Consider the following 14,477-nt stretch of genomic DNA (forward strand, 5'->3'; position numbering starts at 1 on the left):
CCCCTGAAACCAGGCAGCAAGGTTCAGGGGTGACCCGAGGGCCACATCAGAACACCGGGGGGCCTGAGCAGGGGCTGACAGGAGGCGAGAAGGAAGAGGGGCAGCAAACGGTAGCCCCAATGAGAGCAACAGTGAAAGCTCAGTGAGAAATGAAAACTTCAGAGTCAGTGTGGGCAGTAGACAAGACTGTAGCCTCCCAGACGTTGCAGCTTTTTATAACAACAATTAATATTAACCATGGCCATCTCTTACACAGATATTTACAAAATACTCATCGGCTTGGTGCTGTGGACAAATGGTGGGGGAGGAGAGAACAGAGGAAGAAGGCAAAAAAGAAGAGAGGGGAGAAAAGAGGGGGGGCTGGAGGAGGGGAGAGGAGAGAAAGAAGGGGGGGAAGGAAAACGAGAGGGGGGAATGGAGGGGAGGGGACAGGGAGAAGGAGGAAGAGATGGACAGGGCAGGAAGGGGGAGAGGAGGGGAGTCAGAAGAGAGAGAGGAGAGAAGGGAGAGGGGAGGAGAGGAAAGGAGATGAGGAGAGGAAGGAGGAGAAGAGGGAGGAAGGGAAAGACAAGAAAGGAAGGAGAGGGAGAGAAGGGAGGGAGGACAGGGAAGGAGGAGAAGGGAGGAGGGGGACAAAGGGAAGGACAGGAGAAGGAGGGGAGGGAGGAGCAGAGGGGATGGAAGAGAAGGAGGGTAGGAGGGAGGAGAGGAGGGGGATAGAAAGAGGAAGGAAAGGAGAGAGGGTGTGAGAATGGCAGGAAGAAGGGGATGCGAAGGAGGGAGAAGAGAAGGGGGAAGGAAGGAGGGAGGAGGGGAGGGAAAGAAGGAAGAGAAGCCAGGAAGGAGGGAGGAGGGGAGAGAGGGCGGGAGGGAGGAGGGAAGAGAAGGGAAGGAGGGAGGCGAGGAAAGAAGGCAGGAAGGAAGGGGCAGTGAAGAAAAAAAGAGCAGGGGAGGGGAGGAGAAGAGGAGGGAGGGCCTAGAGGAGCTGGGCGGCAGACTTACCACGGCAGCCCGGGGCAGGACCTGGGCGCGCAGGGCGGAGTGCGCCCTCCTCAGGGAGCAGCGTTCCAAGTCCTTGGTCTTGTGCAGCCTGGCGCCGCGGCGCTGATACGTGGTGGGGCACTGGCCCAGGACGTCCATCTGGGGCACCGCAGTGGAGGGGACAGGGTCAGCCCTGCTCTCCCCGTCCCAGCCTGCCCCGCTCCGGCTTGTGACCTCACCTCTTCCACGGTCTCGGGGCCGTGAGCGCCCGGGCGGCCTTGTACGAGGCTCAGGACGGCGCGCTTCACGTTCAGCGCCCAGCGCGGCTCAGCGCGGCGGGGATGCAGGCGGGCCACGCGGCCGGCACACAGGACAAAGTCGAGCGGCCAGCGGCCCAGGGCAGCGCTGTGGGCGGGCAGGCTGGGGCTGGCATGGGGGGCCGCCTCCCATCTCCTGTATTTTTAACAACCCCTTTCATACCCCCTAAAAGCCGCAGAGAGCTCTGTCCTACCGCCCATCAGCTTCCAAGGGCCCAGGCCACCTCTTCGCTCCCAGAGATGACAGCAGACAGCATCCCTGTCCCTCCTGCTCTGCCCCTGCATTCACCCCCCAAATGAACTACTCCGAGAACCCCAAGTTCCTTCAGATACTGGGCTTTCCAGCAACTTCTGAACCAAGCACCAGGAACCAGCAAAGTCTCTGCGCAAAGCTGCCCCAGCCTTGTCACCACTTGCACAAAAAGTCCTTGTAAAAATGCCAGTCTTAAGGTCTGAGCTTCCAGTAATAAGTCCACCAGGGTGGTATTCAGCAAACCCAACCCACATAACAGATGAGGAAACAGAGGCTCAGAGCAGTAAAGTAACTTGCTCGGGGGCCCAGCTGGGATTCGAACCCAGGCAGGCTGGCTGCAGCATCACAGGTCTCAGAAACTTAACTAGAAGAGACTTGAGACTCACCATTGTTCAAACAAGGAAAGGAGGCTCAGAGATAGGGAGCTACTGGCCCAGGGTCACACAGCAAGTCAGCGGTGGAGCTGAGACCAGAATTCAGTGGAATGCTCTTCCCACCCACCCTTCTCCTGGCCGGATGGTGCCTGTGTGTCTGTAGGATGGGGGAGGAAGGGTGGGTCAGGGAGTCCCCATGTCTATGCATGGGGTAGAAGAGACGAGTGCTCCAAGACGAAAGAAAGAGAACCATCAAGACCCGTGAATCCCACCTTACAGCAAGGTAGAATCTTGGGGATTGGAGTGCCCCTACCTCTACCTCCCCACGAGGTCACTGTCTCCTCTCCAGCCCAGGGAGGCCTCACTGGGGCCTTGGGACCTCCCAGCAGCAAACCAGGGTAGTCCCCCTGGGTCTCAGACCTCAAACTAGAGAAATGCTAATGGTGCCCGCCCCTCCCAGAATAGCAACTGTCAGTCTAGCCTCAAGGAGCTGAGGAGCCTGGGCCCCACAGACTTAGCATTTATGAGATGAGAGGCCCTAGACAATAGCTCTGGCTGCCCCTTGGAGAAGACCCTCCCTAAGCCTTTCAGCTGGGATCATCTGCCCCAGGATCCCTAGACAAAAGCTTTATTTTTTAACAAATAAATTTGCAATAAAAAAGGAAGAGGAATCTATGGAGATGGGGTGTCTTCAGGCTGCTGGATTGAGGCCACTGTCACAAATCCTGGGAACCAAGCCAGAGGGATGATTCCAGGCTTAGCTGAGTCACAAAGCAGGGCTTAGCTTGGGGAGGGAGAGGACATGGGTCTCCAAGAGTGGAGGATGGAAGAAAGGCAGGCCTCAGTGGGCCTGGTGAGCTCAACACCCAATGTCTCCTGGAATGTACTTAAGGCAGATACCAAGGGGGTGCTAGACAGACATGGAATCCAGAAAGGGGGGAAGAACCATGCTGAGGGTAACACACAGGGAAATAGAAGGTGAGCTCCTTCTACCAGGTAACAGACGACCACCCACCCGAGGTTATTTGGAGCCACCCAAGGGTCCAACATCGGGATAACTTTCAACCATCCTCATCATTAGTCTTCAGACCAATCTGGGCGCTTACGAAGGTCAACATATAAAGATACAACCCTCTTTGAACTTTGGTCCAAGATGGCATCTCTCTGCTAGGTGATAGGCTCACATATCCAGCCCCAAGGCCAGGCATCTTACCTCAAAGTCTCTGACTCCTTCAGAACCTCCACCTGGGACCCAAGGATAGAAGTCACCTGGAAATCTTGGAGCTGAGACAGAAAGCATGGTGAGTTGGTAACCTCTCCACACACCCCAGGACCCCACCAGCGCCCACACCCCAAAATCAATTCTGGGGCCCAGCCTGCTATACAGCCTGTGTTGGGGGCTGGGCAGAGAGACTCCTCCCTTGAGCAGAAGGTTCTAGCTCCTGGGTAAGAGATGCCAAACGTCTCTATGGGTAAATACTCAAAACGACCAGGCACCTACTGCTCCCAGCTAAATGTCTGAAACAGTCTCACTGGCTTCTCGGTTTGCCTGAAAATTTGGATGAGGGACTCAAACGGTATACAGTACAAGCCAAAACCTATTTATTAGGTTTCTAAAGCATATAAAAGAGGCTTTACCTACAAAAAATGAAAGGCTTAAATGTCCCAGTGTCACTAAGATTGTGTGTGTCTATTGCAAAAAAAAAATTTTAAAACAGGACTTTGTAAAGGTGAAAAATAAAATCACTCCTAAAACACTGAGCTTCTGTTAAGGGTGATGGAAGCATTCGGGAACAGTGATGGCTGAACAACATGAATTGTCCTTGTGAAGGTTGCTGAAATGGCAAATGATTTATTACCTGTATATTTAGCACAATTAAAACAAACGAAAAAAATCACTCCTAAAACCTGCCTCTCTCAATCAACTGATTTCACTTGTTCAAAGTGACTTAATTCCCACTCGTCTAAAACCAGCGCCCCTCCCCAAACAGAGAGGTACCATCTCCCCAGTGACCCAGGCTTAAAATCTTGGGGTGAAATAACTTCCACTTGGCATGAGATGTTTTCCCGGACAATGCGTCCCTCAGTGTCACCAGTGCCACTTATTGACTGACCACTTGCTTGCAAGCCATCCCTTGTACTAACTCAACAGTCTTCCCGTGTGAAGATTTTACATTCTCCACCAGGGAGAATAAACAAATTTATGCAGAATGGAGACTCTTGGCTAAGGAGGAAGGCTGATTACCCAGAAGTTGCAGCTCAAAGGGACTTTTTGCTGGACTCTGTTCAGCACCATAGATCTCCAGGGAAGTCATTTTATTTTTAATAGCAATACACCATAGAAAAGTGGGCAGAAGACTTAATGGGTGTTTCACAAAAGGGGAGATCCATATGGTCAATAAACATATGAAAAGGTGCTTGTCCTCATTGTTTTTGTTGTCGTTGTTAGGTGCTGTTGAGCAACCCTATAGAACAGACTAGAACTGCTCCAAGGGTTTCCAAGGAGCGGCTGGTGAATTTGAACTGCCGACCTTTTGGTTAGCAGCTGAGCTCTTAAACCACTGTGCCACCAGGGCTCCCTTATCTCATTAGTCACCAAGGAAATGCAAATTAAAATTACAATGAGATACCATCACACCCCAACCAGAATGGCTAAAATGGAGAAAGACATTCCCAAGGATTGAAAAGGATGTGGGCTAGTCAATTGAGGGAATCCCTCACACGCTGCAGGTACATTGGTACAGCCACTTGGGAAAGTTGATTGACAGAATCTATTAAATCTGACCATGAGGTGGTCAGTTTGTCAAGCTGTCAGCTTGTCATGCTGTGCTGGCCTGAGTGTTGCTCTGATGCTAGAAGCTATGCTACCGGTATTTCAAATACAAGCAGGGTCACCCATGATGGACAGGTTTCAGCAGGGCTTCCAGGCTAAGACAGAAAGAAAGGCCTGGTGACCTACTTCCAAAAATTCGCCAGTGAAAACCTTATGGATCACAACAATAATAGTGTCTGATATAGTGCTGGAAGATGAGCCCCCTAGGTTGAGAGGCACTCAAATTACACAGTGGCTGCAACAATGAACTCAAGGATACCAAAGCAATGTTTTGTTTTGTTGTGCATGGGATTGCTATGAGTTGGAGCCGACTTGACAGCAACTAACAACTAAAGCTAAATGATCTATAATCTCACTCCTAGGTGTAAACACAACAGAAAAGTATACTTGTTTCACCGAAAGAAATGCTCTAGAATGTTCGTGGCACTATTTGAAATAGTCCCAGGTTATCTGGAAACCACTCAAATGCGTATCACCCGTAAAACGGATAAAATATGGTTTGTGCACACAATGAAATACTAGACAACAGAGAGAATAAGCCACCTACAACCACTCACAATTCAGATGAATTTCACAGGCATAATGCTAAGCAATAAAGCCAGCCACAAAAGAGAATGTCTTGTTTAATTGCATTAATGAGAAGTTCAAAGATAGGCAAAACTAATGCATGGTGACAGGAACCAGGGGGATGTATTGTTTCTTGATCTGGTGTTGGCCATACAGGCGTGTTCAGTTTGTGAAAATACTTATGATTTTTGCATTTTACACTAAAATATATTTAATTCATTGCCCTTCAAAGTTGTTGTAAAATTTCCATTCAAAATCTTTGAAATAAGCCATTTCTCTCTACCCTTGCCAACATTTGACATTTTCACGGTTTTTCTTCTCAATGCTAAAAACAAAGTAAACAAATAAAACTGTAGCAGTGAGACAGATAGGGTTAACTGTGCTGGTGGAACAAAAGAGCTTTTAAAAGGATTACCATCTAGAAGTTGGGTAAACAGGAACCCACACTGTCAATGTGAGATAGGATTGGGGGCAGCCCATGAAGTACTATCTCCTTCTTAGTGTCTTTCTAGTCCCCTCCTCCTCTGCAGGATTCGTACGCGCAGAGGAGCAGAGTGTGACTGCTGTTTATCCTTCCTTAGCCCTCTGAAGATGGCGATGTAGTGCCCATGCGCTATATCCCGTAATAAGTGGTGCCAAGGCTGCCGAGAGGACTCTACCTTGCATATCAGCGGGTTCCATCTTAGATACCAGATGCGAGTGCAACCTAATTAACATGCACCACCATTCTGAGAAGTACCCACCCCTTTAAAGAAGCTCACTAAATATTCATTACTCTATTGTCTCTATAGAACCAATATAAGCCCTAGCCTTGCTTCGCTTTTTGAGTCAATTTTTCGGAGACGCTTAGATCCCCCTTGACTCCTTTTGCTTGACTCAAGCAAAATAAAGCTTGCTGAAGATAAAGTTTGTCTTTCGCGTGTATTCTTACTCGGGAAAAGACAAGGACGATTTTTGTCAGATTGGCGATTGGTAACAGCAGCACACAACTTGCTTTGTGAAAACTAGCCCTGCTGAGGAAACCAACTGCTAGTATTTTAATGGAAGTGAAGGAAAGTGAAGACTCTAATAACAAACTGGCAGCTGTGACCAGAACACAGACGTTTTAGATATTTAAGAACCCATTCTGTGCTCTATATGAAACAAAACATTTTTGAGAAACTCTTGTCAGCCAGTACTCCAGCCAGTCAAAAATTACTTCTCAAATATAAGACATTAGTGGAAATCAAATGGCCACTGATATGGAGTGGGAAGGTTTGTCCAGAAAACACATGATAGTCATCAGAAATGGGACCAAGAAGAATGGTCAGGCACAAACAAGAATACGGGGGCTAGGGCTTTGCTTCAGGAAGATCTTAAAGAAACCTACAACCACAAGTGAGTCTAGCTCACAATTTTGCCTTGACTGAACCCAGAACTAACACCACTACTCCACCTCATCATGTGCCTTTAAGCCGGGCCTGTGGTCTCAGTCATTGTGAGGCCCGTGTCTAGTTCAAAGGAGCCCAGGGCAGGTCTGGAGGCCCCATTCAGGTCTTGTTTCCACCCCCGACTCTGTCCTTTTGCTCTTTGCTCACTCCTTGAACCTGCAAATATCTCAGTTTTGACCCTTGGTCTTGCCAAGGAGACAGACTGTCCCCATCCTGTGGCTCTTTTTGCTCTGAAGAACATCCTCCCTTGACCCCTGCAACCCTCTCACTTGCCCCTTTGTGGCACCTGCTACAACCAAAATGACACCACTTTCTCACATCACTCTCCAGGGTCCTCACTTGCTATATTTTAAGATTGCTTAGAAAGCTCCTCTCCAGTTATTAACTAAATTGGAAATCCAAGAGGCCGTGCTTTCCCCTGAGCCCTCCCTATTATCCACGTGACATCCCCCTTGCACAAAGACACTCACCCGCAAGGCCATCTGGCACGGGCCAAGTACATCCAGAATCACCAACCCTTGGAGTCCAAGGCCACTCCACTCTGCAGGGGCCCCCTGCAGGCCAGTGCTGGTATTGGTGGAAAAGCGATAGGTGTATCTGGTGCCCAAGGGTAGCCGGAGTCCAGCTGATCCTGGAGGGTGAGCAGAGGGCCAGAATCACCTTTATAAACCATCACTATCGAACACCCAGCTCTGCCTGGATGAGAGGCCTCTTTGCTCCCACCTTCCCCTACTTATCTGGGCTATGTGCTGCCTGCTCCCAGTTTGGAGGAAGGCTGGGTATGTACAGACCCCCATGAACATGAAAAAGAAAATAAAGATAAAAGCTATCAATGTTTAGTAAATGTTAGTGTTATCATGCCCTAGGCCCTCTTCCAAGAACTTGATATACATCAAGGTTTCTCATCTTTGGCACTACTGACATTTGGGGCCAGATAATCCTTTGTTGTGGGAACTGTCCTGTGCATTGTCGGATGTTTAGCAGCATCCCTGGCCTCTGCCCACTAGATGCTAGTAACACAACCACCCCTAGCTGTGACAACCAAAGCTGCCTCCAGACACTGACAAAATCGCCGTTGTTGAGAACCACCGATAAACATTTAATCCTCATAACCAATTCTGAGGTGGGTACACTTATTGTTTCCATTTTACAGAGAAGGAAACTGAGGCTCAGAGAGGTTAAGTAACTTCCCCAAGGCCACACAGCTGTGATTCAAACTCTGGCAGTCTGACTCCTTACCTACTACCTAAATGGACATCGTGTGTGTGTGTGCGTGTGTGTGTGCGTGTGCGTGTGTCTTGGGAAGGTAGACGAGAGTGGGTGGTAATTGTGAGTTTCTAGAAGACAAAATTGTAAAGCTGGCATAAATGATCAGAGGAGTAATTGCTCTGGGGAAGAGCTGAATTACGGAGCAGAGAGGTAGTATTTCTCTAATCTTTGCTTTAGGCTAAGGGACCAATTGTGAAACCAAATGAAGTGTCAGTTGTGACACCACCCTTCCCCAAGGGCTTGGGGATAAATTAACATTTTCATGTCAATTTCATTGAGCTCAAACATAACCACACCTCAAGTTCCCAAAATGCTTCTCTCTTGCCAAAGAATTTGCCTCAAGGTTCTCTTATTGACTCCACCCTAAAACACAAAGAGGTTTATTCCACCTGGGGACCATAAGGTATGAGGAAAAAGTCCCACAGCCTTGGGGCTGGGCCTCTTAAGCCTTTTTCCTCTGGGTTTGTGTTTGCCTCCCTAATGGCCCACCCACTAGCTAGAAGCCTTTGTATAACGGGCCTTGGTTTCTCTTAGGTGGAGGCCAAGTCTTCTGGGTTGTCCCTAATGACATTTCACAACAGGTCGGCTTTGTTCCTTGCCCCAGTCTCCTGGCCACAACAGGTCTGATAAGACTTACTCAGCTTCACAGAGACTCACTCACCTGTGCAGGTAGCCATGCAGGAGGTTACCTGTTCTGCTGGAGAATCAGAAATTTCTGAAATGACAAATCAAATGGAATCAGGGCAAGGCCAGAAGCAGGCATGAGGTAGCCCTATCCCATGGACGGCTGACCTGTTCATGAAAGAGGATGTTTAATGGCCCAGGGGCCAAGTGGGCAAGAAGAGAAAATGCCAGCTTCCTCCTCCCTTACAGTGCCAGGTGTGATCTCCCCACTCTTCTCCCAGTGCGCTCCTCCCCATTTTGAGTACTGACACCCTGGACCCCCAGATTGCTCAAGCTGATTACCAGGGAGTCATTTCTGCTTCCACCCTTTTCCCTCATCACCACCCTCAAGCCCAATACATTAGCAAGTTCTGTCAATTCCATCAACAAATGTAGGTTTACATCCATTTATCCATCCATCCTCCATCTATTCACCCATCCTCCCATCTTCTTATCTATCCCTCCCTCCATCCCTCCTTCCATCTCTGTATCCTTCTATCAATCCATCTATTCATGGATCCCTCTCTCATCCATCCATCCACCCATCCATCGGAGTGTCTCCATTTCCATGGCTGACATACTAGGCACAGCCACTCCTTCTCTTGCCTGGATGACGGCAGTAGCCTAACTATTTTCTCTGTGGTCAGGATTCATTCTCTTCCCAGTCATCTTACAAATATGTAAATCAGATCACATCATTTCTCTGCTTAACAGCTCCTAAGCTCCCCTACCAACTCACGCACGCATAATAAAACCCTTACTGCACCCTGCAAGGCCTCTCACCCCACTATCACCTTCCAGCCATCCCAATCTTTCTTCTCTAGCTCAAAGCCCGCTCACAAGCTCTTTCTGCCTGCCCAGAACACTCTTCTTCCCACTCTCAGGTCTTTAGGTCTCAGCGTAAATGTCCCTCCCTAGTGGGGCCCTTTCTGACTACCCTGTCAAGAGTAGGTCCCCCACCCTGTTAGTCTCTGTCTCAGCACCTTGTTTTCTTTATAACATTTATAAAATTTGTTAACGATTTTGGTTGTCTTATTTAACAGGGTATCCTTGGCTCCTACAAAGTACCTGATCCCCAGAAGAGACTGGAATAAATGAATAAAAACAACACTTACATGGTACTTAGTGTGGGCCACACACTGTTCAGGAACAGCGCATGGCGAAATAACAATGCATGGCTGCAGCATGTGCTAGGTAAGAGTCAATTGTCTGTATTCATTCATTCTAGTCTGGTTTAACACATTTATTCACCTCCTTTAATCGCCCAACAATCCTGTGATTTACGTGCTATTATTATTCCCTTTGGCTTTTTTTTGGCAGATGAAATGAGTTGCCCAAGAGCACACAGCTAGTTAGTAGTGGAGCTAAGGTTTGTACCTAGGCATTCTGGCTCCATAGTCCACAACCTACATCCATTCACTTACCCACTTATTCATTCATGATAGTGAATGAATGAATGGACAAACCAACAAAATGGGACCAAGAGGCTACGGGAGTAAATTGTGGTAGCTGGTACCTCTGAGTGTCAGCTGTTCCCTCTTAGCTTTCATGACACTGTCTTCATTTCTCCTGCCATCTAAGCTGTAGAGGACAACTGGAGTATGAACAGACTCAGGCCAAATGCCCTCTTTGGCCCCCTACGGCCCCCTACCTCAGGCTGCTGAAGAAATGCTCCAGGGAGAATCCCCAGAGCCTCTTTCCTGGAAAGGGTCAGCATCTCTCCCTCTCTCCACCCGCCCCAGCCCTCTGCTAAGGCTCTAGGAGACTCCCAAATACCTGCAACCTCCCCACATCCACCCACTTTCGATTCTAACTGCCACGAGTCTGGACCACCCCTGGGCACCAACCATGGCCTCCCAGAACTTAGCCAGGGGTCTGTCTGCAGCCCTTTCCATACACTGATGTTTCAATAGCACCATTGCCATCCTCAGAATCACCACCTGTGCCTCAGTAGGTAATCACTACTCATGCCAGCCTGCTTAATCCCATGAAAGACAAAATGATTCCCAAAAGGGGGATGGGGGAAGAAGAAGCACCTTACACAATTTTGTTTAGAACTTTTCAAGCAATAGAACACGGTAGGATATTTGGCAGGGTGTTTTCCCCCTGAAGAGCCTGGATCATCTAACAAAATCCTTTGCATCAAGGTAGAATACCAGTGGATAAAACCACGTTTCAAAGACATTTAACTTGATTGATTTCCCTTCGAACTTTCCTCCAACTTTTTCATAGCTTGAACTCTGGGTACCCAATTAAACACATTTATAAAGCATAACCATTAAATATCCAATTGTGCACAAGTCCAGCACTCTGCTTGTTTACTGGACCAACAACCTCTACGTTTGCTTTGCTGCCCAGCTGAGCCTACAAGCCACGATCCCCCTGAGCTCCAGAAGTTAGGTTGTGTTCTAAGAGAACTCTGCTTGAACTACATCTGTTCCCCTTCCAGGTCTCAAGCACTTAAAAAAACTTTTTTTAAATAAACTTTTAAAAGTTCCAGCACATATAATGAAATATTACTCAGCTATCCAGAGGAATGAAGTCCTGACACATGCCACAACATGGATGAACCTTGAAAACATCATACTGAGTGAAATAAGCCAGTCACAAAAGGACAAATACTGCATGATCTCACTTATGTGAAATAAGCAAATATATAGAAACCAAACTTCTGGCCTCTTGAACTATGAGACAATAAATTCCTGCTCTTTAAAGCCACCCACTTGTGGTATTTCTGTTACAGCAACACTAGGTAACTAAGACACCTGCCAACAACACAAATCTACTGACTACTTACTGTGTCAGGTGCCAAAGACACAGGGATCAAAACAGCCTTCTACCTCACCTGTTCTGTCCAGAGGGCAGCCACCAGCCCCTCGCATAGCTACTGAGGACCTGAAATGTGACTAGTGTCACCAAGGAGTGGAACTTTTCTTTTTTACTTAACTGCAATTAGCTTAAAGTTAAAAACATTTTCAATTCAGTTACTGGAAGATGTTTAAGTATGTTCAAACAAGCAAGTATGTTTCAAAACAATTTAAGTATGTGGATCTACTTTTTCAACTATAAATTTCAGGAAACCCAAATACAGATCAAGTTTTTATGATAAAAATTGAAATATACCGAGTGTGAAATACATGCTGGATTTCAAAGAAGATAAAATACAGCTCATTAATTCTCTTTCATATTGATTAGATTTTCTAGTGATATTTTGCATGTACTGGGTTAAGTAAGGAAACCCTGCTGGTGTAGCGGCTAAGAGCTCAGGCTGCTAACCAAAATGTCAGCAGTTCACATCCACCAGGCGCTCCCTGGAAACTCTATGGGCAGTTCTACTCTGTCCTATAGGGTCGCTATGAGTCAGAATTGGCTCCACGACAACAGGTTTGGGGTTTTTTTGGCAGGGTTAAGTAAAACATGATTAAAAATTAATTTTACCTGGCCTTTTTTGATTTTTGTTTTTAACATTGCCTACTAGAAAATTTAGAACAAAATATTAGCATTATATTTTTATTGGATAGTGCTGCCCTAGACACTTGCAGCAAGTAGCCGACTACTAAAAGTTCAGGGGCGGATTAACTGTAAGCAAGGTACACACAGGCTTAATTGTGTTTACTCACTAATCTGTAGTGCACAGTTTCACCTGTTTTTAATTGTGCATACAGGTTCATCAGTAAGCACAATTAAGGCCGAAACAATTTCACATGGGTTTCACCACGCCTTTGACATGGTGTAAAACAGGTGAAATTGTTCACTACAGATTAGTAACCAAAAAAAAAAAAAACAAAAAAACCCCATTGCCATCGAGCTGATTCTGACTCATAGCAACCCTACAGGACAGAATAGAACTGCCCCATAGAGTTTCCAAGGAGTCCCTGGTGGATTCGAACTGCCAACCTTCTGGTTAGCAGCTGTAGCTCTTAACCACTACACCACCTGGGTTTCCAGGTTAGTAAGTAAACACAATTAAGCCTGCGCACACCTTGCGTATAAAGTAATCCAAACTGAAAGTTCAACTAACAAAAGCTTCACAGCGTCATCTGGTATTAGAGAGCTGCTTAGTGTCTTCAAACTTGCCGCCTCATAAGGCTGGAACATAACCCAGCTAAACGTCTTGCACACAAGCCCAGAAGTCTGCAGAGTCACTACTCAGGATTTGAGATGTGGTCTCTGCATTTTCCCAAGCCCCACCTTGTCTCAGTTTCCAGATAATGTTGGCAGAAGATTGGAGCGATGAGGGAGCCACCTGTAATCTCTCACCCTGCTCTCTATGAAAGGCAAAACCAAGGGTGGCAGAGAAGGGACACAGGTAAACAGACATTCCATTACAAAAAAGCTGTCCTAGGTGAATCTGGCTGTGACCCCCATCACCCCAGCCAGAACCAGGATTGCAGCAGCTGTACTTACTCCCCAAAGTTGCCACTGCCAGCATCCCGAGCAGGACCAGACCCAGGAGCTCCTTGATCGGTGGCATTGCCGCCGGCCCCCCGCGAGCCCCACACCACAGCCTCCCTCTCCAGGGTGCCTCAGAGCAGCCTTGAAAGGACCCTTCTTTCACAAGGAGGAGGGCTCAGGGGACGGGCAGGGAAGGAGGGGGTTTCCAGGGCCAAGACCCAGCCAATCAGAGGCCTCTGATTAAGTTATTAGCACCCCAGCCAGGAGGGAGGAAGGGAGGGGGCTTCTGATCAGTGAGGGGGTGAAAATCTCTTTTCAGCCTTGGTGGCAAAAAAAAGGGCATCCTCTTCTAGCCCTCCAATGGAGACCTCAGGGCAGAAGGCAACACACGGGGGGTGGGGGGGGGGAGGGGGAGGGACAGTTTGATTTGACTTCTCTTTCCCACTGCTCTGGGCAGGCTGGTTCAGGAGGCCTGTGGAGGTTTCCAGAAGCTTCAGGCCTGAGGTCTGGCCACTCCTGACTCGTTAGGCTGTGTTGTTGTTAGATATCATACAGTTGGTTCTGACTCATAGCAAGCGAGTGAATGTACAACAGAACAAAACAATAAATACCCAGTCCTGCACCATCCTCATAATATGTTTAAGCCTATTGTTGCAGCCACTGTGTCAACCCATCTTGTTAAGGGTCTTCTTTTTTTTCTGTGGCCCTCTACCACGCATGATGTCTTTCTCCAGGGACTGGCCTCTCCTGATAGCACGTCCAAAGTATACCTGAGAGAAGTCTTACCATCCTTGCTTCTAAGGAGCATTCTAGCTGTACTTCTTCCAAGACAGATTTGTTCCTTCTTCTGGCAGCCCGTGGTATATTCAATATCCTTCACCAACACCATAATTCAAAGGCATCAATTCTTCTTTGGTTTTCCTTATTCACTGTCCAGCTTTCACATGCATATGAGGCAATTGAAAATACAAAGGCTTAGGCCAGGGAATCTTTAGTCCTCAAGGTGACACCTTTGCTTTTTAACACTTTAAAGAGGTCTTTTCGCAGATTTCCCCAATGCAATACCTCATTTGATTTCTTCACTGCCGATTCCATAGACATTGTGGATCCAAGTAAAATGAAATCCTTGACAACTTCAATACTTTCTCCACTTACCATGATGTTGCTTATTGGTCCAGTTGTGAGGATTTTTGTTTTCTTTAAAGCCCAAAGCCCCACCCTGAGAAGGCAGGAAAAGTCCTTTGGGAGGAGAGGGGTCTCTCCCAGGACCCAGTCTCTCTGGTTCCCTCACCTCAACCCACCTCCACCCTCACCTTCTGGCTTTTTGGCCTCAGGTAGCCAATCTCCTCGGCCACCACCTCCTCAAACCCTTTGCAGGCCTAGCCAGGCCTCAGG

At 47.7% G+C, this 14,477-nt stretch overlaps 1 protein-coding gene across 1 annotated transcript in view; it reads right to left on the bottom strand.

Annotated features, from left to right (window-relative positions):
• Positions 1–13,161, bottom strand: part of LOC126087495 (uncharacterized) — a 153,667-nt gene extending 140,506 nt beyond the window's left edge. Inside the window, exons 1-7 of the mRNA XM_049905028.1 lie at positions 13,095–13,161; positions 10,204–10,281; positions 8,686–8,739; positions 7,226–7,386; positions 3,139–3,209; positions 1,221–1,386; positions 1,003–1,140 (exon numbers count right to left, since the gene is read on the bottom strand). Coding sequence (XP_049760985.1) covers positions 1,003–1,140; positions 1,221–1,386; positions 3,139–3,209; positions 7,226–7,386; positions 8,686–8,739; positions 10,204–10,281; positions 13,095–13,161 — 735 coding nt within the window. The remainder of the gene's footprint in view (positions 1–1,002; positions 1,141–1,220; positions 1,387–3,138; positions 3,210–7,225; positions 7,387–8,685; positions 8,740–10,203; positions 10,282–13,094) is intronic.
• Positions 13,162–14,477: the final 1,316 nt, after the last annotated feature.

This window comes from Elephas maximus, chromosome 12 (assembly GCF_024166365.1).
Source record: "Elephas maximus indicus isolate mEleMax1 chromosome 12, mEleMax1 primary haplotype, whole genome shotgun sequence".
NCBI classification, from domain to species: domain Eukaryota; kingdom Metazoa; phylum Chordata; class Mammalia; order Proboscidea; family Elephantidae; genus Elephas; species Elephas maximus.